Genomic DNA, 26,571 nt, shown 5'->3' with positions numbered 1-26,571 from the left:
TGGTTTCTTTGACTAAGAAGTGGAGATGAGCCACACCCCCTAGAGTCAGACATGAGTGGACATGGAAAATATTTATCTTTACCTTTAACATAACATAATTAATATGATTTTACTTTATTGCAAAATGTATTTTTTATTTTTAATGTTGATTTTTATTATTCTTACGTGATATTTTGTGGTTTTGATTCTTGTCTGTACTCTTGAGACTAAATTATAAATATTTTGGGTAAAGGACATAGTGTTCTCCAATCAACATGAATTTAGCAAAACTTACAAGTAATAAAGTAGCCATTGCAGTAAAACACAAATTAATAAATTCAATTGAAAAGCTATATTTATATATTTATTTATATAAAACCATTCAAAACTATATGATGAAATAGAATATTAAACACTTAAATTTTGATAGACCAGTATGTTTTTTATTTGTCATTTTAACATTAGTTACAAATGACTAAATTGATTTCTTAAAAACAAAATTCCAAACCCTGATATGCAGTATTCCTGTCCTTGAATTGTCCATCAGTTATCACTTTTAATAGCTCTAGGAGCATGTAATAGGGCTTTAAGTAGTGATGGTAGAGCCTGAATAACTTCATGAAGGAAAAGGCAATTTTTCAAGGTTTATGCAACCTGAGCTCTTTCCTACCATTCTACATAATACAATCAAGACAAGTACATCAATACTTTATAAACAAATTCCCAAAACATCATCCAGTGTTATTATAATATTAATATTAAATAGTCACCATGTTAAAATATATTAAATGGCTTTTTAAAAAAAAACAAAAAAACAAAAGCTGTTTTAACTTGCTGATGCAATGTGTGTCTTCCTGGAGGTTGGAGGGTGGGAATTAAACCTTGGATGTAACTTCTTCTGTTCTTTCAACCAGGGAAGTAAAAACAAAAGTATTTCAACACTCCAGCAAATTTATTATTGAATTATTTTGTATTACTGTTGATTAAAATTTCTCAAATAACTGAGTTTTACATTTGCACATCAAACGTAATTATAAAACCATTGTCACAAATCTGTTGAATTCCATATTCAGTTGGAAGACACTTCTTTCAAAAGTGGCCAGTGTAATGCACTTCTGGTCATGGTTTATGAATCATCCCTAGTAGTTTTGTGTGTCATTCAAATAAAGAACACACATTATTTCTATTTGAATTCATGGATAATTTTAGCTTAATTTATGACTGATTAATCAGGTGATATTGCATTAAATGGCATAATTTTAAAAACAAGAACATTTGCACTGCTCCTGATTTCAGACCAAATTATCCTTATATTTATACTTCTTTAAAAAACTTCATTTGTCATTTGTATGCTTTGCAAGGATTAAAATAAATTGTATATCTGTTCTTAATTGTTTAATACATGCGTAGTGCAATAATATTTAAGTGAAATATATTTATTTAAACTTGAGCAAAACTTTAGTTTGTTTAAATAGAAATCTAGGTAACTTTCTAACTTTTCCACATAATTACATCATATTTTCATTGATTACAAAAACTAAATTACAGTTGTTTAAAACTGCTGTGGTTTGTGCAAAACCAATTTATTATATATAACTATACAATATACAAACAAGATTTTTTTTAATTTATAATTATTTTATCTGCAGTACTGATCTACATTTCTTCCTTGAGAGAATGAAATAATTACGCTTAAGTTTTTTGTTTTGGTCATGGCCCAATACATAATCCTCTTATAATTTTGATTCCAGCAGAAAGTATGATTTCCAGTATATTATGTTTGCCCATGGACAACCATATGTTAGATCAATGTTTCTCAGCCTTAGTAACTTTAAGATGTATGGCCTTCAACTCCCAGAACTTTCCAATCGTATGCTGCTGGGGAATTCAGCAAGTTGAAATCGAGACATTTTAAAGTTGCCAAAGTTGAAAAAAACTTTATTAGCTATATTATTCTTTAAGATTGATTAATCTCTGTTCTAAGGATTTTTGAATTTCATAAATTCATCCAGTAACACTGGTTGTAAGAATCTGCTTGTGAATTCAGTGTTTGATATAAATATTTCCTCATTCTCAGATATATATGATCAGTTTAAAATAAAATATATGCATAGATATGAGTTGTTGGTAAAATTGGAAAAATTATGACCAAATATTAGATATAATTTATACTTTTGCCATATATATATTCATGTATAACATATCTGTCATTAAGCCAACTCTCAAAACTATGTTTTAATTTTCACAACTGGCATATGTGAGTGGCATGTTTTTCATGGTATTTTGCTTAAAACTCTGAGGGTTGGTTTATCCAAAGAAAGGTTTATCTAAAAGTATGTATAGGTAATTTTAAAAAGTATCAGCACATATACTTGCAGATTAGCCCATATGTGAATAAGCTAAATTCAATTTGGGGGGTGTATTTTGACACATAAAATTCTTTGTTTATCTGCCAGGGAATATGGTATATAACTCTGAATGTACATATTGTGATACAGTATATTTTTTTAGAACTCCCTTTTTCTCCTTCTGTTTGATGGATCTGACATGCAACACTACTGTTTTAATATGTACCTCTCCTTCCTGTCTCATAATTTTATATTGTTTATCTGTATATAGCTATAGATATAGATGCCACTGGTTTAGAGGCAGAAGAAATTGATATTCCAGCAAACCATCGCTCCCCCAAACCCAGTGCAAACACTGTCACATCACCCCATTCCAAAGAGAAAAGAATGCCCTTCTTTAAGAAGGTAACACCTACTTCCAAGATGCCATCTGTACACCTGCTCACTGCACTGTGTTACATTTGAGTCCTGTTGACTGTCTGTGTCTTTTGACAGGACAATAACATGCATGCCTTTGTTGTTCTTTGTTTCTTTTTCATGCTGCTGTAGCTAAGCAGAAACAGAAATCGGTAAGTTTGCGCTGACAGAAGCTATGTTTCATCTGCCATTGGCATCATTAGCATCATCACATACAGTTTATATTATGCAATCACTTTAATACAAATAAATAAACTCATCAAACAGCTGGCTGATCCCATAAAACAGCAGACTAGGCCCTGTGAGTGACTGAGTCCTAATTGCTTATGGTACTTTTCCTTTTTGATGGAATAATAAGCAGCTGAAGGAATATTTTAAAACATCCATGGAAGTAAATTTTCAAGACCAGATGATGCACCACACTAGTGCATGCTTACTCTTTGTCATTTTTCCAGAATTTTTTTACTTGTGATTCAGATTTATAACTAATTTTTGTTAAATCTAAATAGATACTCATCTTGTTCTTTAAAAAGAACCTGCAATTTTTAATTTAGTCAGTATTTAAACTTCTAATCCACTAGGTGCAAAATCTGCAAATGAGCAAGACCAGTGGAAAACTGCAGACTTGTTTTGGCGGTCTACTGTGAGTTTTTCCTATTGTCATATATAAATTATTTCCCATTGTTCTTGCCTTCTCCTCAATCATATTGTAGTATCTTGCCTATTAGATAACAAAATCTGGTGGCAACTTTCTTAATCAAAAGTACTCCATAGATAGGGTATCAGAGACATAAATCATCACAATCTTTTTCCTCCATCCTGGGACTCTTAATATACTCCAGAAAGCCCTATAGAGTTTGTTATAACTGCTGTCAAGCAGTTGAAATGTAATTGGTTTTTTTAATAAAATCATTTTTAATTTTTATTTTCAGCAAATACATTCTTACATTGCTTACTCTGTGCATTGCCCTCTCTTAGACAAGTTTATTTTAGATATGAGTGCCAGCTCTCATAATTATTCAACCACTGTGGCCTCAGACTGCAGTATTGGAGTCTGAAATTGGAGAAGGTTGACAGACATAATTTCTCAGAAATTCAGTCCAGATGAACAAATTCTCTATTTTTAAATTTTTAAAAATACAATATTCAATAAACACCCATTGCTGCATTAATTTCTTCAGCAACATCATCTCCAGTTGGCAATAGTTTGAAAATTAGAATTGATCAAATTAGTAGTCCCCAGTAGTATATCTTGTTGAGAGGCAAAATATGATCTTAACAAATAAAATATATTCTTTCTTGCAATTGCATCTATATTTTTTCATATATATAATTCTGTTCTTTTTGGGGGGTTTACATAGTAATCCTGTACATGACTAGCTGAAACTTTCGTTATGCTGTAAAATTTTAATTTTTCCTGACTTACTTTTGAGTAGAGGTCAGTAAATTGTACCTTATCAAGAAAGGAGTCTATTGGTGGTAACACTACTTACTAATTATTCTTAATTTCTTCTCTCTTTTTTTGTAAGAGAGCTCTCAAAAATCTCAACAAAATTGCCAGGTGCAATGGTAATTGCTATGATATATTGACATTTGTCACCATAATTTGGACAGACATTCTAATTAATTCACTGATGAATCAAAGTATACCCATCAGATGGAAAAATCACCCTCATTACTTTGGGGAATGAATTTGAAAGAGTAATATAGAAAGGAATGTCTCTTGTAGTCCATTTTAGCCACTTAACATATTGCCACTGACAGCATAGCTAATTAAAATTGGGAAAAGCTGAAGACTGGCATACAATTGAGTTTAACAAGTACCAGTATTCCATCAAATAAGGTAATTTCTGTACCTACTTACCCTAATTTTCAAGGGTTATGATTAGTGTGAGGCTTTTATAGATAGTTACCATAAGACATGGACATATTACAGCAGGGCCCTGATCTGCTAAATATAAAGCGGGTCATAACATAATTCTTAAAGGTTGATACTTAATGCATGCAAAAGATTATATCTAGCAAGAATAATTCTGATAGTATCTGTCTATAACACAATGAATAATAGGCTTTGCTTCTAACCATTCAGACAGATCTGGCACTCTAAAAACTTAAGTTCACATGCTTTTGATGCCTTGGGCACTATATATCATTCTACTTACATTATCAGTTATGTGGTGACTTGAATGAAAACAAACTCTAACACTGATATATGTTTCATGTGGTAGGTTGCTTTAGACTGCTGCTTGCGTGGCATTTTGTGCTGTTGCTGTATTATGTTTGTCCTTGAGTTCTTATGATTGTATTCTATCATTGCTTTTTGTGGGTTTTTCTGTGGATATATTGAATCATTTTGAATCATCCCGTAAACTTACATATTTATACTATGTAGGTCCTTGAAAAATAAATTTGGCATACCTATATTTAAGATTTTCCCAGATTGATAGTTAACTACATTTGCCATATATTGCACTCTGCAAGAAAGCATCAAAATTTCAAAATGAGCATTCTGGGTGGTTATTGTTTTTGTTTTTTATTTCCCTTCAAGCACATGAGCTTTTTCCCAACTTCATATAATTGATAATTAATGTATAAATTTTAAAATTACACATGAATTATAAATTACATAACTTTGTGATATATATATATGTGATTTATAAAATAGAATGGATTATCTTGTTTCTGATATTAGCCAGGGTCATCTAGGAAGAGAAAAACTACTGCAGAGGATTTTTTTATGCATTTAGAGTGCAGTTATTCCTAATACCATTGAACCAAGTCCTTTAGCTGTCAGCATGTAGGCAATGGCATTTCAAAATAGTGTCATTAGGATTTAGTAAATTTCAAATTTATTGATTGATGAAAAAAAAGCTTTTTTTTCTTTTCTGTTTGCTTTTTCTTTTCTGTTGACCAAACTTCACAGTATTATTAAGAGATTGTTTGAAATCCTTTGATTTTATTTCCTAAATTTGGATAAGAGAGGGAAGCAGATTTCTGCAGATTCAATGAAATCTTCATTTACTTTTTGATATGTGTCTTTTACAGTCATTGTCTTTGCCCTCCTAAATAATTATTCCAATTCAAAATACAATTTAATCTCACTCTGCAAATAAGATTTGATAGAAGCATTTAAATTCTTAGAAATATCAATAATATTCATATAATAGTTTCACAATGTTTTTGGAAAAAACTCTCAGGCAAAGTAATTTTTTTCCTTGATGACATCAATCAGTTTTGTTAAATAAACATGTGAAGAAAAAACTTTGAAGCTTGATGTTGGAATTATCTTTTTGATCTTTATCAGACAGAGCACATCCCTCCATATGATGTAGTGCCTTCTATGCGACCAGTTGTTTTAGTGGGGCCTTCTTTAAAGGGATATGAGGTAAGAATATTATAAACCTTTTTTATTTTATTTGAAACTATGCTTTTCAAAATTTAGTAAAAAAGAATTCCAGTATATTTTTCTATGCTTTTCAAAATTTAGTAAAAAAGAATTCCAGTATATTTTTCCATTATGAATCAGAATAAACTAACATGGATAAGTGTAAAGTCGTACATTTTTTAATCTAGATTTGTCATGACATGTGGATGTATTATTTTATTCCAGGTGACGGATATGATGCAAAAAGCATTATTTGATTTTTTAAAACATAGATTTGAAGGGCGGTAAGTATTAAGAATATAATCTAAATTAGAGTGAAATTAACATCTCTGTTTTACCCAATTTTATCTGCATTTCTTTGATTTCAAGTTTGGTTGTATATTCTGTTAGTTATTTGTAGTATTTATTAGACCTAGGGATAGAAAAAGAAGTATATTGCCATTAGGAGTAACTATGTGTCAAAAACATTAATCATTCTACCTGCTTGCCTAATTTGGCACTGTATAGAAGAGAAAGGATAGAGATATCCAGTTAAGAAAGATTAAATCTGCTAGGAAATATAGTAATAAAACTTATTGATAGAATTTTAAAATGAGTGAAATAATTCCACTTAAGAAAAAATACTGAGGAACATAACAGAATATTGTAAAATTTATATGGTAGGAAGAAAGTGGATAGAGAGCCCTCTTCCACCCTCAACTGCATTGTTCAGAGTTGGGGAGTTTGTTATGGTATTGAATCATTTAGAATGCCACAGAGTTAAATCATGGAATTTGGTACTATTTCAGTACAGGTAGTGCTTGAATTAATAATAGCTCATTCAAAGTTACAGTGACACTGAAAAAAGTGACTTCTGACTGTTTTTCACACTTACAGCCATTGCAGGATCCCCATGGCCACATGATCAAAATTGAGATGCTTGGCAACTAACTCATATTTATGATGGTTGTAGGGTTCCCTGTGATCAATTTTTTTGTAACCTTTTGATAAGACAGTTATGTTACTAACTTAAAAACTGCAGTGATTCACTTAACAACTGTGGCAAAAAAGGTTATAAAATGGGGCAAGTTAACAAAAGTCTCACTTAGCAACAGACATTTTGGGCTCAATTGTACTCATAAGTCAAGGATTACCTATATTATAAGATGTTTCTATCAATATGCACATTTTAAAGAAGAAATTTGATAATATGTGGAAGATTGAGCATCTCATTATTAGTCATGATGATGTTTGTGACCATAGACTTTCAGTGAAACCTGCTGCTAAAAAGTCTTTAGAGCAGGGGTCTTCAAACTTGGCCCTTTTATGACTTGTGGACTTCAACTTCCAGAATTCCTCAGCCAGGCACACTGGCTAAGGAATTCTGAGAGTTGAAGTCCACAAGTCATAAAAGGACCAAGTTTGAAAACCCCTGTCTTAGAATGTCTATTGTCCTAATCTCCTTGATTGAAGGGTAATGAAATGATATGCCAAAATATTGGATCAAATCTCTGATGAGGTACCATATGGTAAGGTTTCATCAGCAGCATAAAAATATTCTTCATACTATAAGTAGTTCAGGATCCTCTCTCCCATATAAATAGACTCCTGTTGTTGATAATTGCGAAGTCGTGTCCGACCCATCGCGACCCCATGGACAACGTTCCTCCAGGTCTTCCTGTCCTCTACCATCTTCTGGAGTCCATTTAAATTCACACCTACTGCTTCAGTGACTCCATCCAGCCATCTCATTCTCTGTCGTCCCCTTCTTCTATTGCCCTCAATCTTTCCCAGCATTAGGCTCTTCTCCAGTGAATCCTTCCTTCTCATTAGGTGGCCAAAGTACTTGAGTTTCAACTTCAGGATCTGGCCTTCTAAGGAGCAGTCGGGGTTGATCTCTTCTAGGACTGACCGGTTTGAACGCCTTGCAGTCCAAGGGACTCGCAGGAGTCTTCTCCAGCACCATAGTTCAAAGGCCTCAATTCTTTTGCGCTCAGCCTTTCTTATGGTCCAACTTTCACAGCCATACATTGCAACTGGGAAAACCATGGCCTGGACTATACGCACTTTTGTTGGCAGGGTGATGTCTCTGCTTTTTAGAATGCTGTCTAGATTTGCCATAGCTTTCCTCCCCAGGAGCAAGCGTCTTTTAATTTCTTGGCTGCAGTCCCCATCTGAGGTGATCTTGGAGCCCAGAAAAATAAAATCTGTCACTACCTCCATTTCTTCCCCATCTATTTGCCAGGAATTGAGAGGGCCGGATGCCATGATTTTGGTTTTCTTAATGTTGAGTTTCAAGCCAACTTTTGCACTCTCCTTCTTCACCCGCATCAAGAGGCTCTTTAGTTCCTCTTCACTTTCTGCCATAGAGTGGTATCATCTGCATATCTTAGGTTGTTGATATTTCTCCCGGCAATCTTAATTCCAACTTTTGATTCATCTAGCCCTGCCTTTCTCATGATGTGCTCTGCATATAAGTTAAATAGGCAGGGCGACAGTATACAGCCTTGCCGGACTCCTTTTCCAATTTTGAACCAATCAGTGGTTCCGTGTTCGGTTCTCACTGTTGCTTCTTGACCCACATATAGGTTTCTCAAGAGACAAATGAGATGGTCTGGTACTCCCATCTCTTTAAGAACTTGCCACAATTTGTTGTGATCCACACAATCAAAGGCTTTTGCATAGTCAATGAAGCAGAAGTAGATGTTTTTCTGGAACTCCCTAGCTTTCTCCATGATCCAGCGTATGTTGGCAATTTGATCTCTAGTTCCTCTGCCTCTTCGAAATCCTGCCTGTACTTCTGGTAGTTCTCGATCCACATACTGCTGGAGTCTAGCTTGTAGGATTTTAAGCATAACTTTACTAGCATGTGAAATGAGTGCAATGGTGCGATAGTTTGAACATTCTTTGGCATTGCCTTTCTTTGGAATTGGAATGTAAACTGACCTTTTCCAATCCTGTGGCCACTGTTGAGTTTTCCAAATTTGCTGGCAAATTGAATGTAGCACTTTTACTGCATCGTCTTTTAAGATTTTGAATAGCTCAGCTGGAATACTGTCCACTAGCTTTGTTGTTGCTCAGATTTTCTAAGGCCCATTTCACTTCACATTCTAGGATGTCTGGTTCGAGGTCAATGACCATCTCATTGTGGTTATCTGGGATGTTAAGCTCATTCTTGTATAGTTCTTCTGTGTAGTTTTGCCATCTCTTCTTAATCTCTTCTGCCTCTGTTAGGTCTCTGCCATTTTGGTCCTTTATCATGCCCATCTTTGCATGAAACGTTCCCTTCATATCTCCAATTTTCTTGAAGAGATCTCTGGTCCTCCCTATTCTGTTGTTTTCTTCTATTTCTTTGCACTGTTCATTTAAGAAGGCATTCTTATCTCTTCTAGCTACTCTCTGGAATTCTGCATTCAATTGGGTGTATCTTTCTCTTTCTCCTTTGCCTTTTGCTTCCCTTCTTTCCTCAGCTATTTGCAAAGCTTCCTCAGACAGCCATTTTGCTTTCTTGCATTTCTTTTTCTTTGGGATGGTTTTAGTTGCTACCTCTTGTACAATGTTGCGAACTTCCATCCATAGTTCTTCAGGCACTCTGTCTATCAGATCCAGTTCCTTAAATCTATTTGTCACCTCTACTGTATATTCATCAGGAATATGATTTAGTTCATACCTGAGTGGCCTAGTGCTTTTCCCTACTTTTTTCAATTTAAGCCTAAATTTTGCAACGAGAAGCTCATGATCTGAGCCACAGTCAGCTCCTGGTCTTGTTTTTACTGACTGTATAGAGCTTCTCCATCTTTGGCTGCAGAGCACATAGTCAATCTGATTTCTATGTTGACCATCTGGTGATGTCCATGTGTAGAGCCGTCTCTTGGGTTGTTGGAAAAGAGTGTTTGTTATGACCATCGTATTCTCTTGACAAAATTCTATTAGCCTGTGCCCTGCTTCATTTTGTACTCCAAGGCCAAACTTGCCTGTTATTCCGGTTATCTTTTGGCTTCCTACCTTAGCATTCCAATCCCCCATGATGATAAGGACATCATTTTTTGGTGTTAATTCTATAAGGTGCTGTAGGGCTTCATAGAACCGGTCAATTTCATCCTCTTCAGCACCAGTGGTTGGGGCATAGATTTGGACTACTGTGATATTGAATGGTTTGCCTTGGATTCGAATAGAGATCATTCTGTCATTTTGAGGATTGTATTCCAGTATTGCTTTTCCTATTCTTTTATTGACTATGAAGGCTACTCCATTTCTTCTGAGGGATTCTTGCCCACAGTAGTATACCTGATGGTCATCTGAGTTAAATTCACCCATTCCTGTCCATTTTAGTTCGCTGATTCCTAAGATGTCGATGTTCAGTCTTGTCATCTCTTTTTTGACTACGTCTAGCTTGCCTTGATTCATGGATCTTACATTCCAGGTTCCTATGGAGAAAAATTTTTACAGCATTGGACTTTCCTTTCACCACCAGATATATCCACAGCTGAGCGTCCTTTCGGCTTTGGCCCAGTCGCTTCATTCTTTCTGGCGCTACTAGTACTAGCCCTCTGCTCTTCCCCAGTAGCATATTGGACACCTTCCGACCTGAGGGGCTCATCTTCCAGCGTCATATCTTTTTCCTTTTAGTACTGTCCATGGGGTTTTCATGGCAAAGATACTGGAGTGGTTTGCCATTTCCTTCTCCAGTGGATCACATTTTGTCAGAACTCTCTGCTATAACCTGTCCGTCTTGGGTGGCCCTGCACGGCATAGCTTATAGCTTCATTGAGTTACGCAAGCCCCTTCGCCACGACAAGGCAATAATCCATAAATTACAAAGAGCATTTGATCTATCACAGATCTTCCTATTTCTATCTCTACCACTTTTGTGCCCACCTATAATAGTGGAAGCTCTGTGTGATCATAGAGAGATCTAATGCAGAATCCAGCAGGTTAAACTTTACAATAAATACTGGTTCTGTGTATTCCATAGCTTTTTTTCTTTTTGAACATTTCTAAAGGTAATTTCTAAAGGTAAGAGCTGGTAAGGTAAATAATAAATCAAAGAAATAGTGAACTATTTATTCAGTTAAGAGTGAATTCAAACTGGAAGTTTGGAGAGGTAAAAGAAAGGTGATATTAATGAGACAGAAACCAAAAGTAAGATTATAAGAAATAAAATTTCTATTCAGAGAGGAAATGTCATATTATATGCTGAATGGATATTTTTTAAATGTCTGTAAAGATAAAAGCATATTGTCTTTCTATTTTGTAGCAGCAGCTAAAACAGTTCATTTAAAGATGTGTGTAATATTCAATTCAATTGCTGCTGATTAATTTGCTTTCATAAATTTCATTTCTTGAATTTTAATAGTCACAACATTGTTTGTCTTTTGTTATGTTTATTTAGTATCTCAATCACACGGGTTACAGCAGACATCTCGCTTGCCAAACGTTCAGTATTAAACAATCCCAGCAAGCATGCGATAATAGAACGATCCAATACAAGGTCAAGCTTAGGTAAGGGTATGAAATGATAACAATATCACCAGCCATGAGCTAATTGGGTTTTTTTAAAAAAAATATTCATTGTAATGCCAGCATATTAATTCTAATCTACTTTTAGCAATTCTAGGTCTGGATTAAAAAAAATACATACAAACCCTAAATTAACTTTTCTCCTTTTTGAAGTTACTTTTAGTATCAGTATAATATTAACTTTTCGGCTTGTTGAAATAAAATTATGTTCAGGTTTCAAGGTAACAAGTTTTTAAAGTAAAAATACTAACTTCTTGGCTTGTTCAGGTGAAATTATGTTCATGTTTCAAAGTAATATCTTTCAAATTTTTGAAATAAAAATCTGTCAAATATATTCTGAAACTATGTAAATTAAGGAGTTATGGGGAAATGATGAAATTACAAAATGAACTCTATAATCTAGTGTATAAATTGTTACTCATACATAATCCTATTGATATAAAAGCAACATATATATTTTCTAGAATTGCATTAATCTTTGAAAAAAAGTCTGTTTTCATATTTATATTCATTTATTATTTATTAAATTTATTTGCTGCCTATACTGTATATATAATTGACCAACAGTACTGGAATACATGTTTAATGTAGCAAAGATTTCATATCACTACTGACATTCTTGAGATTACAGGTAAGTCACAATTAATTGCATTTTAATAATGTGATCTTAATAATGTTGATAATTTGGTTTAATTCAGTGCAAATTGTAAACTAATACAGGTCATGTTTAGTGTAATCCAAACTTCAGTTAACATGAGACTAGCATGTGTACAGTTGAGGCTAGTGCAGGGGAAGGCAACCTTGGCTTTTTTATGACTCGTGGACTTCAACTCCCAGAATTCCTGAGCCAGCCATGCTGAGGGGAAAGGGAGAGGTTTCCAAGCTGAGCCGTGCTGGCTCAGGAATTCTGGGAGATGAAGTCCACGAGTCATAAAAGAGCCAAGGTTGCCTACCTCTGGGCTAGTGCATGTATAGTTGGGTTTGCAGTTTAAGATGCTGCTAACCTTCATCCCTGCAAAATAAAGAAAAAGAAGATCCTGTTAGAGGAAAATAGAAGTTTAAAAAAGAAAAGTTACCTTTGCTTTCTATAATTACTCTGTGGCTGTGTTAACTATAACTTTAAAAGTTTTATCCTTTAGTATAACATTTTGTTAATATACATATAAAAATATGTTTAAATATTCATTGCCTATTTCTATCAAGCTGAAACCAGTTGCTATAGTTTCCATAAAATATCACTTTGAATAGTAAGAATTCAAATAATGCAATATTTTGTAGGATTCATTAATATTAATCAAGAACTGTAATCAAAGAACGTCTTTTGTTGTTGTTTTTTGCAAATCTGTGATTGTGCATTGTAGACATTCCTTAAATAATATAATGATATCAAACAAACTTGACCTAATTTTTTAAAAATTATATTGTTTATTCAGGAAAACAAGTAATATTTCAATCAAACAATCAATTTTTATTACGCTCATAGACCAGCATTAACAAATAATATTTTTCCTTGTTCCCTGGTCAATAATTATATGCCAGTTTTGCATATCCATAATAAACTCCATGGCTGTTCCACAGACTGAAAATTGTTAAACAAAGTTGCTGACTTTCATTTATCTGTACATTGCAGTAAGTAGAAAACTTAAAAATAATGCTGGTATGATTTCTCACTATTTTGAGAGTATAAAGAAAACCAAAAAGGGGTATTAGATCATGCCAGGCAAATTTTATTGCATCCTTTGATAAAGTGACAAAATTAGTGGATCAGAGAAATGCTGTGAACATAATTTACTTGAACTTCATTTGATAAAGTAGACCACAACTAACTACCTAATAAGATAGTGAAATGAGGAATAGACAGCATCACCACTAGATTGATTCATAATTTGCTGATCAACCACACTCAACTTGTAGTCCTTAATGGAACTGCATTTTCATGTAGGGAAGAATGCAGTGGGATACCCCAAAGCTCTGTCTTAGGTCCAGTACTCTTCAATATCTTCATCAATGATTTAGACAAGAGAATAGAAGGGGAACTCATCAAATCTGCAGATGACACCAAGCTGGCAGAAATAGCCAACACTCCAGAAGATAGGTTTAAGATAGACTTGAACACTGGGCACTATCTAACAAAATGAAATTCATTGGTGACAAAAGTAAAGTTCTATGTTTAGGCAAGAAAAACCAAATGCACAGGTATAGTATAGGTGGTACCTGGCTCAATAGTAATTACTGTGAGAGGGATCTTGGAGTGGACAATCACTTAAATATGAGCCAGCAGTGTGCTGCAGCTGCCAAAAAAGCCAATGCAGTCCTAGGTTGTATTAACAGAGGAATAGAATCAAGTTCATGTGAAATGTTAATACCAATTTATAATACCTTCCACACTTGGAATATTGCATCTAGTTTCAGTCGCCATAGTATAAACGATGTTGAGATTGAGAAAAGAGCAACAAAGATGATTAGGGGATTGGAGGACAGTTGCAGGAATTGGGTATGTCTACTTTAATAAAAAGGACTAGGGTGACATGATAGCAGTGTTCCAATATTTGAGGGATTGCCACAGGAAAGAGATGGACAATCTATTTTCCAAACTAATTGAAGGCAAGATGAGAAGCAATGGATAAAAACCTCTCAAGGAGAGAACCAACTTAGAACCAAGGAGAAATTTCCTGATGGTTAGAATAATTACCTACTGCAGGGGTAGGCAACCTTGTCTCTTTTATGACTCCTGGACTTCAACACCCAGAATTCCTGCCCAGCCATGTAGATCAACTTGCCTCCATAAGTTGTGAATGCTCCAACACTGGAAGTGTTTAAGATAGAGATTGGTCTGAAATGGTATAGGGTTTTCTGGCTGAGCAGGGGATTGGACTAGAAGACCTCCAAGATCTCTTCCAACTCTATTATTCTGTTCTGTTCTGTTCATTGCTTTATTTTATTTTATTTTATTTTATTTTATTTATATGTGTTTGTGTGTACTGGAGGTTTTTAAGAAGAGATTAGACAATCATTTATCTGAAATGTTATAGGGTTTCCTGCTTGAGAAGGGTTGGACTAGAAGGCCACCAAAGTCCCTTCCAACTTTGTTATTCTGTAATTCTTGTATAAACTATGTAATGGAGCTAACTTGCATAACCCTAACCCTTTCCATTCCTCTCACTTTAAGAGCTCTAGCTGACTTTTACTGCTGATAAGGTATGTCTAGCCAGGCCCTCTATAAGGCAGTTGCTGGCCTTGCCAGGACTTCTCGAGGCTACTCAAGCTGTTTTCATGAAGCTTTAGGAGACTTCTCAGGCCTTCTAAAATTTTGCAAGAGGCCTTGTCTACTGTTCTCACATGCTTTGGAAAGCTTTTGAGGACTTCCAAATTATTGTAAAAAAGATTTGGAGAACAACAGGCCTAGCTTTAAAATGTTCCTAAAGTTTTCTAAGAATTGTGAGAGTGCAAACTATTTGGAGAACAGGACAGCAGAATGCAGGTGACTAGGCCAGCAGGCTAAACAAAATCCAGAATGGCAAGGCCAATAGGGCAAGCAAAGCACAGGATGGTAGGGCAAATGGAGAACATAATAATAGAGGTGGTTGGGGCTTTGTGCTGTGGCATTGGAATGGCTTACCATGGTGTGGAACTTGAGGTACATTTCTTGGCAGGACAGCTGAAGAGAAGGCTCGGGCAGTGTCTCTACTTCAGCCCCGGCACTGCCACCAAGGAGTGCTAATTGTATAGACTGGCCAAATTGTATAGACTGGCGGGGGAGGGCAGATAGGCCAAGGGGGCAGTTGAAAGACTCCTGTGGTTCTGAGTTCAGGCAGATTGCCAAGCCAGCTGGATTTTTCTCCCATCCTAGGCACTTTTTCAAATGCCTAGAAAACTTCATGAATCAAATTTGACTTCAAGGCAAAATGATATAAATAACTTCTATTTATTGTCAGATCAGTTATTGTGTTTTTAGCTGTGGTATTAATTTTGTTGTGTCCTTACTGCCAATATTTTTTAGCCTAGAGAATAATCAATTTCTCTGTGTCTCCCATTAATTACAATATCAATTGTAATTAATCTAAGATATCTCTTTGGATTCCAGCCATAATATGTGTGTATAATATCTCAGTACATGATGCATAACAAGCTCCAGTAAAATGGTTATATCTTGATTTTTTTTTTAAATTGTGGAGTTTAATGTACCTATTTTCCACATAGGTACATTGGATTTCCATTTAAGAATTAACTGGACCTAAACATAAGCTTTATCAAAGTTGTTGCATGATGTACATTCATCAAGTACCAAAGAAGTTCTTATTCACAATTTATTTGTGAATAAGAACTATTCCAAGGTCATCCAATATTCTCAGAAAATCAAGAATTATGTTCTGAAAATCTTTTTTTGGGGGGGAAGCTCCTCAATTTTATTTTATATTTTACATTTTTATGAGGTAACATAATCCAGTTTTGTTAATATAAAATGCATGTTGCTTTCTTAATTTTCTGTTTTTTAGATAAATTTATATTGAACAGATTGCCATTATATATATTTTTATGCATTCAATGGAAATATATTAGAGACTACCAAGGATTGGTCTTTGAAAAGTTTTATAAAAAATACATTCTTTTGAAATAAATATGCTTCACTCAAAACACAGTTTAAATTTCAGCAGCTGTAATTCAGAGGTGTCAAACTGCCATCCCACGGGTCGGATGTGTCATGGCAAAACTGCGCCCACCCTGTTGCCGGAAATGGAAAAAAAAGTCACGATACATCGCAATATGTCACATGACGTTGCGAGTTTGACACCCCTGCAGTAATGCAATCCTGTATGTCCATAGTTAGTATCTGTAATGCTTCTGAACCAAACATGGCTTTTGCTTCATTTCTTTGTCAGTTTCAAATCCAACCGTTTCTTATTTGCTCCCATGAACATCATATTTCTAGTTGCTTCTGTAAGTTTATCTCATTCTGAATGTTTTGGACAAGATCCTGATTCTCTTGGGTTTTTCCATTCATTACTGCCCACCCTTTCCAGATGTTTTGGGTATGTATATAAAATTGCTAGTTATTTTTCCTTTTGTGCGTGTTTAGTACGCATTGTAGCTCACAAAATCACTATCTGCTATTGATAGAAGGTTTTGTAATGGCAAAAATAGGTCATAGTTTGTACTGAATCTTTTTCTGGAAGAAAATAGGTATAAAATATTTGATAATTAGAGTTTTAAATAACAGAATTCTTAAATTTTGTATTGCACTGGTCCAAAACTGTAGATGTGCATGTTGCTGTTTGTGATCACTATTTTTCATTGTGGAATTGGGCTACATGTACCTACATTGTTGCATGCACAAAAAGGGTACACTGCTTTGAATATATTGCCTTTGAAGCTGTGTTTGTCTTGTTACTGTATACATTGTGTAGATTGTTTTTATACTGTGATCTCTAAATAGTTTTTAAGAACATTTATACGAATACACAATTAAGTGATGGTCAAAATTCATCTAGCAATTTTTTTCTTTATCAAAGATATTCATGCAAATAAGATTTAGTATACACACTGAATCACTCTTGGGAATTTATTGCTTAAAAATTCAGTACATCATTCATATTATTATATCCATTTTTCAACCATTTTAGTAGCTACTTTATTTATTTACAGCCAATTTGGCCTTTTTCAATTTAGAGGATCTTATTCTCAGCCTGATTAGGAGGGGGAGAAAAAACTAAGAATAGCTCATAGACTTCATATATCCCTGGCTAAAATTACATTAATTTTCAGAGTAGAATTTTTGCTCTGCAAATATAAAGAGTTATTTGTCAACATGTTCACTCTAGAATGATACATAGTTTATTACAGTCAAAGACCAATATAATTAAAAATACTCAAGGGGTATCTACTTGACAGTTCTAGAATAAAGTAATAACAAATAACAAAATCTATGGCAAAATCATAATTTGGAATCCTATCCTATCTTGGAATCCTATAAAGAACAAGGCCTAAGCTATAATATAATAATTAATCCTTAAATTGCAAAGGCCTCTAGTCATTAGTTATTAAAATGCAACAAGGTGATAATATCAAAACATTTAGTTCATTAATTGTGTAAAATAACTATAATGGATTTATTCATCGTTCTGACAAATCCAACTATAATGGATTTATTCATCGTTCTGACAAATCTGACAAATCCTTATTCATCGTTCTGACAAATCCTCTGACAAATCCTTCTGCTGCACAGAATCTAACTACATGCGCTGTGACTACGATCTGTTCATCTTTAATCAGCCCCTGAAGATAAATAGTGTCAGAATTCTAGGATACCTGTTAATTATCAGGAAAATAAATTTTGTGTGAATGTCTCTATAAAAAGAGCAGCAAAGAAAGATATGTCCAGAGGTTTGCACCCTTCCAGAATCATAGGGACAGAGTCTTTCAACCAGTGGTATCCCTTTATATTTGCCATCAGTGCTGATGATAAATGAAACGTAAGTAAACAACCAAGCTCAGAGACTCCACAGTTTAACCCTGAACTATATTCTCTTCCAAGAATTTCTGATTTCTTGATAAGCCTGAGTCATTTTCTTTCTGAGATGCTTTGAATAAAAAAGTCATCTGTCAGATCTACTAATTGTAAGGCCTCTTTAGAACCTTAAAATAATTGGTTATAATTAAAACTTGCCTGAAAAACATTCAATTTTTCCTGTTTTGAAATCTTCTTTGTAGCCTCTTGAAATTCATTATTTTTTTTCTGGTTATGATAATTAATGTTGGGTTTCTTAACCATTTTGCATTATATGAATAGTTCTATTTTCTTTCTTTAAAATGTCAAGCTTTTTGAATTTTAGGATTTGTTTAATGACAAATTTTCAAATAAAATAGAAGTATGGAGAAGAAACATTCATTGGAAAATATACTATGACATGTTACATTTGTTTTAAAAACACTTTTTAACAATTTTATTTCACTCAAAAATTCAAATTCAAATCCATAAGTAAAAAATTGAACAGAGACAAAACAAAACTAACCAATGTTTTGCTTTGTCTCTGTTCAATTATTTTCTTTTAAATTTTAATCTTTTGAACAAAATAAAATTGTTAAAAAAGTATTAAAAGAATAATAAAAATACAACATCATTTTATTACTGTGCTTGAAAAATACAACAGTACTTCAAGAAGCAGAGCAGTGGATCTGTATAAAGAAACTCAATGGTCATTTAGGTCTGATTGCAAAAGGGTGAAAGTTATGCATATCTAATGCCATAATAGTGAAAACTTTTGATGGAAATGTTGCATCTTTTTCAACCTTTTGTCGCCCTATACCACATTACTATTGAAAAAACATCTGTAATTTTCTGGAAATAAGATATTTCCAGAAATATTTAATTTGTTTTGTATTTTTTCAGTGATGATGTTTTTGTGGTACTGTATGATATTTATTGTTAAATCAGTGTCTCACACATGATTTGTTTTTGCTGCTTTGCATTTTCTTTTAAGACAGATAGCAAAATAGTCTGGTTGTTCATGATTAATAACAATTTTTAATCTTTTAAAATAATGCAACATTTTCATTCACATTTGATTGATTATATTTTGAAAAATTATAACCTATAACCATGAAAGCCAGCTGGGTGATCTTGGACTAGACACTTACTCTCAGTCCAACTCACCTCCCAGAGTTATTGTAGAGAAAATAGGAGGAGGAGGATTAGATGCATTTGCTGCCTTGAGTTATTTGTAAAAATAATAATAAAATAAGCATAACTGCTCTAAACAATAATATTTACAGATAAAGATCAGAAGCAGTCAAATTAGACCAAGCATTCCAGGGCTATGAATGAGTTAGATTTCCCCAGGTAAGATGAGTGCACCAACCTTGAAAGAAAATCCAGCACTGGATTTCCTTTTTTTTTTTTCCCTCAGGGTCTGTTTTTCAGCAGACTTTTAGATGCCAAGACGGCCAAAGCAGAGGCCTATAGGTTGGGCAATTAGAAGAGGATAATAGATCCTCAATATTTCTAACTTCTACAATGTCTCCAGAAGCTTAAAACATTTAAATCAACTTGTGTGCTGATCATATTGTTTCGGGGGGGGGGGAATCAGTAGGGCAGACATTCTGGTTTTTATTTGTTAGATAAAGCACCAAGAATAGCAGAATATATTGCTGTTCCCCAGAGTTTCAGTGTTGTAGTTTATCAGCAAGGGACTGGACTCATGTAAGCATTGCAGAAATGCAACACTGAGACTTGTGCCTGACTCTTTTCGTTTTGCTATAATTTGTCGTTACAGAGGGGCATACTATATGCTGAGCAAGTAGCTATATAAATTGAAGTAATAAATAAATAATAATCATTAGCATTTTTCCTCCATCTTTACAATTGTGATTTGGTCTCCTCTAAGAAGGCGGAGTTGGTGTCATGGTTCCGACAGATAGAGACGAATAAAGCAGAACTCCAAGGCTTGCAAATTCCTCAAAGAACATGTTTATTAGTTACAAAGTATCGGCACATCAAATGTGAAACCAAGTCTGGAGATACACGTAACAATTCCCCAATACAAAGTTAAAAAATCCCACCCCTAAAGCTATGCAAGCAACTACATTCCCCAGTACATCTTCTTGGTTTTTTACACAATGCCCAGCCTGCAGTCTTGGGAGCAACTGATGACCTTGGTTCCCAAGGCACAAAAGATTATTTAGACTAGCGAAGCACTTGGCAACCCCTCTCCCTCAATTCTATGTGGCAACTGAAAATGAGTAGGAAAAATGACTGCATCCATGCTCATTTGTAGAGTTGACAATTGGTCTATATATACAGTAAGAGATAACTACATCTCTATAGAAATAGAGCACAATAATGATGAAAACTGTCTTGAATGCCTTTGGATCAATATAAAAGGGGAGAAATTACATTGCCATAGGTGTATACCAGACATCCCCAAACGTTTGGGCACCAGTTTCATGGAGTAAGGTTTTTCCGTGGACAGGACTGTGGTTTTTTTTGCTGCCTGCATCCCACAGATGGGACTTTGCTTGTTTGTGTGGAATGGTTGCTGGCATGCCGCGGCCCAGTACCGGTCCATGGACCGGGGATTGGGGACCCCTGGTATATACTATAGGCCAACCAGAAAAACAGAGGAAATAGATGAACTTTTTGCTAGTCAGTTAACTAAGGTATGTAGGAAGCACATCACAATAGTAATGGGGGACTTTAATTACCCTGACGTTAACTGGGAGACAAACTCTGCACCAAGTGGAAGATTAAACAGATTCCTGACAAATCTAGAACAGGGCTTTTCAACCTTTTCACAGATTGTACCACTTTTAGGACATGACAATATTTGAGTACCACCAGTGCTTAGCAAGGTGTCAAAAATTTAATGACTAAAAAGGGGGGGATTTTGGGTTTTACTGATTAGATTCATTTGTTGCTATAGAAATGGCTAGTTTATAATATTATGGAAAAGTAAAAAGTTGAGGTTCAATGTTAATGCTTCCTTCTAGTGCAGTGGTTCTCAACCTTTTTAATGCCGTGACCCCCAACCGGTCGTAAGTCAAGGACTACTCAACTGGTCGTAAGTCGAGGACTACTCAACTGGTGCAGCACCGTTTGCAGAATGGGACTTTTGGCGGGCTCAGCAGGGCAGAGACAGCCTGGACAATTCCTATTGGCTTTTGAAAGCCAATAGAATTAGATTCTATTCAAGAGAGTCTATTCTATTGGCTTTCAGAAGCCAATAGAATAAAAGGGAGTAGCACAGCTAAGGAAAATGGGGGAAAAAATGGCGGACTGCATTGTTTGGCAACCCCCGTGAAATGGTCATTCGACCCCAAATGGGGTCCCGACCCACAGGTTGAGAACCACTGTTGTAGTGCAACAGAGGAAGTATGTTCTTTTTCCCTTCTCCCCCTCACTTTTCCCCCTTTTCCTCCCCACTGTGTCCTACTATTTGTTTTTGTATTTTTCTATTTTATTCTATAATCTAATAAAATATCACAAACTAGAAAAAAAGAAAAAAGTACAAGTTTTAATTTCTTTGGTGGCTGTTCCTTTGCTGAATCCCTTTCCCTTTGCACTGACAAATGTATGATGAACTTATCCATGTCTATTAATATGCACCACTACCAGCTAGTTCAGGAGTCTTCAACTTGGCACTTTTAAAACTTGTGGATCTCAATTCCTAGAATTCCTCAAAAAGCTCAGTCCTGAGCTAGCTTCCTCTCTCCCTTCTGAGCTCTTCCACAGTGTAGTAAGAATGCACTGCCCCAATCCCTTCCCTGTACTCTTAAAGAAACAGGAATCAAGTGCAAAGCAAGAAAATAAAATAAAGGAACACAAACTCCATTTTTTTTTCTCTTTAAGCTGCCTCAGGCATGTCGTGTCACAGTGTTGCAATCCTAGACTGAAAGACTCCAGCAATTGCAAAAAGCTTTAGCTTTAAATTAAGCCTGTTTACCTTCAAAGAAAACTTTGTAAAAGCCACAGACAGACTCAATTAAAGGGGGTAAAACTAATTACATTTGTTTAAAGAGATTAAACCTTTCCTGTTGTCTTTTTTTCCTCCCCCCACCCAAACCATGTTCTTTTATAGCCCCTCCTCTCTTCCCCGCCCCTTTTTTTCTTCAGTTCACTTCCAGCTCCGAGCTGCTTCTGGAAGTGCCAATCAGCTGGAGCCAGTCAGCTCGAGCCCTGCTGACTCCTGGGGCTTCTGCCAAGCCCAGACAGTCCTGCAGCTGCAGCTGCCTCTCCCTTAGGCTTGGATTGCTTAGGCTCATTCCCCTCCCCTGCTATACTTGGCTAGTAATCGTGTACCACCTGCCATGTGGCAAAGTACCACAGGTGGTACCCATACCACCAGTTGAAAAGCGCTGACCTAGAAGACAACTTTGTCTCTGAAAAAGTAGAGAAGGGAACTAAGGGATCAGCCATATTGGACTTAATTTTACTAAGAGAGAAATGATAGAAGGTGTTGAAGCCACAGGAACCTTGGGGGGAGTGATCATGCAATATTGGATTTCAACATTATGCAAGCACAAGCAATAGGACATAGTCAGTCTAGAGACTTGGACTTTAAGAGAGCTAATTTCAATAAACTTTGAGAGCACTTGGGAAAGATTCCATGGATGAGAATCCTTAAAGGGAAAACAACTCAAGAAGCTTGGGAATTTTTGAAAAGTGAGATTATAAAAGCCCAGTCTAGCACAATATCAACGAAGAAGAAAAACAACAGCTCTCAAAAGAAACCAGCATGGCTGCATAAAGAACTCTCTGATAAACTGAAAGACAAAAAAGACAAGTATAAAAAGTGGAAATGGGGGCACATAACTAAGGCAGAATATAGCAAATTGCCCGAGCCTGCAAAGATGAATTGAGGAAAGCTAAGGCTCAAAATGAACTAAGGCTTGCAACAAAGTAAAAAAATAACAAAAAAAGCTGCTTTCAACATGTAAAAAACAAGAAAAAAGTTAAGGAAATGATTGATCCATTAGTGGGAGAAAGTGGCAAGAAGGTGACAAGCAACAGGGAGAAAGCAGAACTATTTAATTCATTTTTTGCATTTGTCTTTACATAAAGAGAAAAAACAGACCAACCTATCAAAAATAGTGCCATAAAAACAGTATAGAAACACAAGTTAAGATAGGCAAGAAAACGATAAGTGAGCACCTGTCCAGCCTGGACGAGTTCAAATCATCAGGACCAGATGGATTACACCCCAAGGTTCTCAAGGAACTGGCAGATGTGATCTCAGAACCACTGAACTATATTTTCCAAAGATCTTGGAGCACTGGGGAACTACCAGAGGACTGGAAAAGAGCTGATGTAGTTCCCATCTTCAAAAAAGGAAAAAAATGGATCCAGGAAATTACAGAAATATCAGCCTCAATATCTGGGAAAATTCTGGAAAAAATAATCAAACAATGAATCAGCGAACACCTAGAGGCAAACAAAGTCATTACTAAAAGCCAACATGGGTTTGTCAAAAACAGATCATGTCAGACAAATCTTATTGCATTCTTTGACCAAGTGACAAAATTAGTGGATCAGAGGAATACTATGGATATAATTTACTTGGACTTCAGTAAGGCATTTGATAAAGTAGATCACAACCTACTACTTGATAAGATAGAAAAATGTGGGTTAGACAGCATCACCACCAGATGGATTTGTAGCTGGCTGCCCGGATGTACTCAGTATGTGGTCCTCAATGGAACCGCATTTACATGGAGGGACGTGTCTATTGGGGTTCCCCAGGGCTCTGTTCTGGGCCCAGTGCTCTTCAACATCTTCATTAACAATTTGGATGGAGGGAACTCATCAAATTTGCATAGGACACCAAACTGGCATGAATAGCTAACATTCCAGAAGATGGGCTTAAGATACAGAAGGATCTTGACAGACTTGAACATTGGGCGCTATCTAACAAAATGAAATTCAATGGTGAAAAAAGTAAGGTTCTACATTTAAGCAAGAAAAACTAAATGCACAGTTATAGTATAGGTGGTACCTCACTCAACAGTAGTAACTGTGAGGGATTTTGGAGTGGACAATCACTTAAATATGAGCCAGCAGTGTGCTGCAGCTGCCAAAAAAGCCAACACAGTGTTAGGCTGCATTAATAGAGTGAAGATCACTTGAAGTGTTAATACCACTTTACATTGCCTTGGCAAGGCCACACTTGGAATACTGCATCCAGTTTTGGTCACCATGAAGTAAAAAAGATGTTGAGACTCTAGAAAGAGTACAGAGAAGAACAAAAATGATGATTAGGGGACTGGAGGCAAAAACAGATATAGCACAGTTGCTGAAATTGGGTATGTCTAGTTTAATGAAGAGAAGGATGAGGGGGGACGTGATAGCAGTGTTCTAATATCTCAGGGGCTGCCACTAAGAAGAGGGAGTCAAGCTATTCTTCAAAGCATCTGAAGGCAAGACAAGAAGCAGTGGATGGAAACTAACCAAAGAGAGAAGCAACCTAGAACTTACACAACCTGCCTGTGTAAGTTGTGAATGCTCCAACAGTGGAGATTTTAAAGAAGAGACTGGACAACCATTTGTCTGAAATGGTATAGGGTTTCCTGCCTGAGCAGAGGGTTGGACTAGATGACCTCCAAGGTCCCTTCCAACTTTATTATTGTTGTTGTTTTCGTTGTTATAAAGTATAAGGAACACATATACACGCTTACATGCACACAAATGTTTAGATTTATAGATTGTTTTATACATTTATACAAATAATATTTTCTTGAAAAATTCAAGCTAGAAAGCCAAGGCTAGCATATGAACAATATCTGATTAACTCTTAAGTTTATGAGCAAAATCTGATAATGTAATCCAAAGAATACTTTGAGAGTAAATCAATAGATAAATTTTAAATATATATAATCAGTCTCCTTTTAAAATTATTTTTTGTACCTTTGAATCGAAAGTCTCTGCCATAGTCCCTGTAGCTTTTCTAGCAAGATTTTTTTTGGCAATAGTTGGCTATTGTCTCCTTTCTAGGGCTGAAAATGACTGGCTCTAGGTAACCCACTTGGCTTTGTGCCTAAGGCAGAAGTAGAACATATATTCTCCTGGGTTTTAGCTTGCTGCCTTAATCATTATATTAAACTGGCTCTTAATCACCTTTTATAAAATCACTATTAGTTTCAAATTGACGAATGAAAGTTTTAATATTTATTAAAACTCTTATATAAAATGTATATAAATATGATGATGTGGACTTCTCCAAAAGAAATATAGTAGATTGTAACAATATTTTCCACTGTTCTTTCCATAACACCCAGTGTTATCTATAAGGAGAAAGTTAAATGAGTCTTTCTATCATATGTGATTTTTTTTCTGATAACTGTGATCTTTTTTGTAAAATACTAATGATATATTAAAAGCAGTAAGAAAGTTCATTTTTTAAATTCATATTTTATCTTCATATTGCATAATCAAGATAGCCAACACAATTACTATTGTAGAATGCTGATAGTAATCTGTTGAAACCTACATATAGAAAATGACTTACTGATAAAAAAATATAGAACTGCATTTTGATGTTTTATTAAGTACTGAAATTGGATATTAAATAGTGACAACAAAAATAATGATAAAAATGGAGTGAGGGCCATTTCGCTTTTCCTCTGTTTTAATAATTGGTTTGTGCAGAAGTATGCAAAGTAGTGGAAAAGGTACCTATTAGTAAAAGCAAGAGTATCATGACTGATTATCAGGAATGCAGAAATGTACATTTACAGTTGAAGACAGATCAATGGAAGCATAACATTTTTGAATAATTATATTCAATGTAACAAAAAAGCCAAAGAAAATTTTCGGTATAGGATGCTATGTATATTATATTTGCATTGTATTATTTGCTAAATAATAAATTATTTAACTAGTATGTCTGTACTTTTTGCAGCTGAAGTTCAGAGTGAAATTGAACGAATATTTGAATTAGCAAGAACATTACAGTTGGTTGTACTTGATGCTGATACTATTAATCATCCTGCTCAACTTAGCAAAACTTCCCTGGCACCCATTATAGTATATGTAAAGATTACTTCTCCAAAGGTAAATAATTCCATCTAGTTGTTGTTCCCCTTTTTCTTTTCTTTTATGTAATTATATTGTGAAAACACATATCTTTTAAATGTTGCTTTTAATACATTGACATTTTGAACCACTGTATGTTGAAAACAATCCAAATTGAATGGGTAGCTTTTAATGAATTTGTTCACATAATTTCTCATTTCTTATTTAATTAAAAATAGTATCCTATATTACATAAAGGAAAAAGGGTGTTTATTAAGAATTGATGAAAGAGTAAGTTTCTAGAAAGTATTGACCTCATTGTTTGGAAGCAAAATTTGAGAAGGAAAAAAAGTTTTTTCCTGAATACATATAACCCTGCCTCCCATATTGTCATTACTTTAAGATACTGGAATTAAAAGATTCTAAAATGATAGCTAAGTGTG

At 35.0% G+C, this 26,571-nt stretch overlaps 1 protein-coding gene across 17 annotated transcripts in view; it reads left to right on the top strand.

Annotated features, from left to right (window-relative positions):
• Window positions 1–26,571, top strand: part of CACNB2 (calcium voltage-gated channel auxiliary subunit beta 2) — a 236,689-nt gene that overhangs the window by 204,041 nt on the left and 6,077 nt on the right. For 9 of the 17 annotated variants that reach the window (XM_039331656.1, XM_039331655.1, XM_039331669.1 and 6 more), the window contains 6 exons: window positions 2,599–2,732; window positions 6,049–6,129; window positions 6,355–6,413; window positions 11,501–11,610; window positions 16,650–16,658; window positions 26,016–26,167. In XM_039331656.1, coding sequence (XP_039187590.1) covers window positions 2,599–2,732; window positions 6,049–6,129; window positions 6,355–6,413; window positions 11,501–11,610; window positions 16,650–16,658; window positions 26,016–26,167 — 545 coding nt within the window. Of the gene's footprint in view, window positions 1–2,598; window positions 2,733–2,876; window positions 2,897–3,325; window positions 3,388–6,048; window positions 6,130–6,354; window positions 6,414–11,500; window positions 11,611–16,649; window positions 16,659–26,015; window positions 26,168–26,571 lie in introns of all 17 variants that reach the window. The other 8 variants (XM_039331662.1, XM_039331672.1, XM_039331671.1 and 5 more) reach the window with 5 other exon arrangements.

This window comes from Crotalus tigris, unplaced genomic scaffold (genome assembly GCF_016545835.1).
Source record: "Crotalus tigris isolate CLP2741 ecotype Arizona unplaced genomic scaffold, ASM1654583v1 scf7180000024437.13266115, whole genome shotgun sequence".
Lineage (NCBI taxonomy): Eukaryota > Metazoa > Chordata > Lepidosauria > Squamata > Viperidae > Crotalus > Crotalus tigris.
This window is presented reverse-complemented; position numbering and strand designations above follow the sequence as displayed.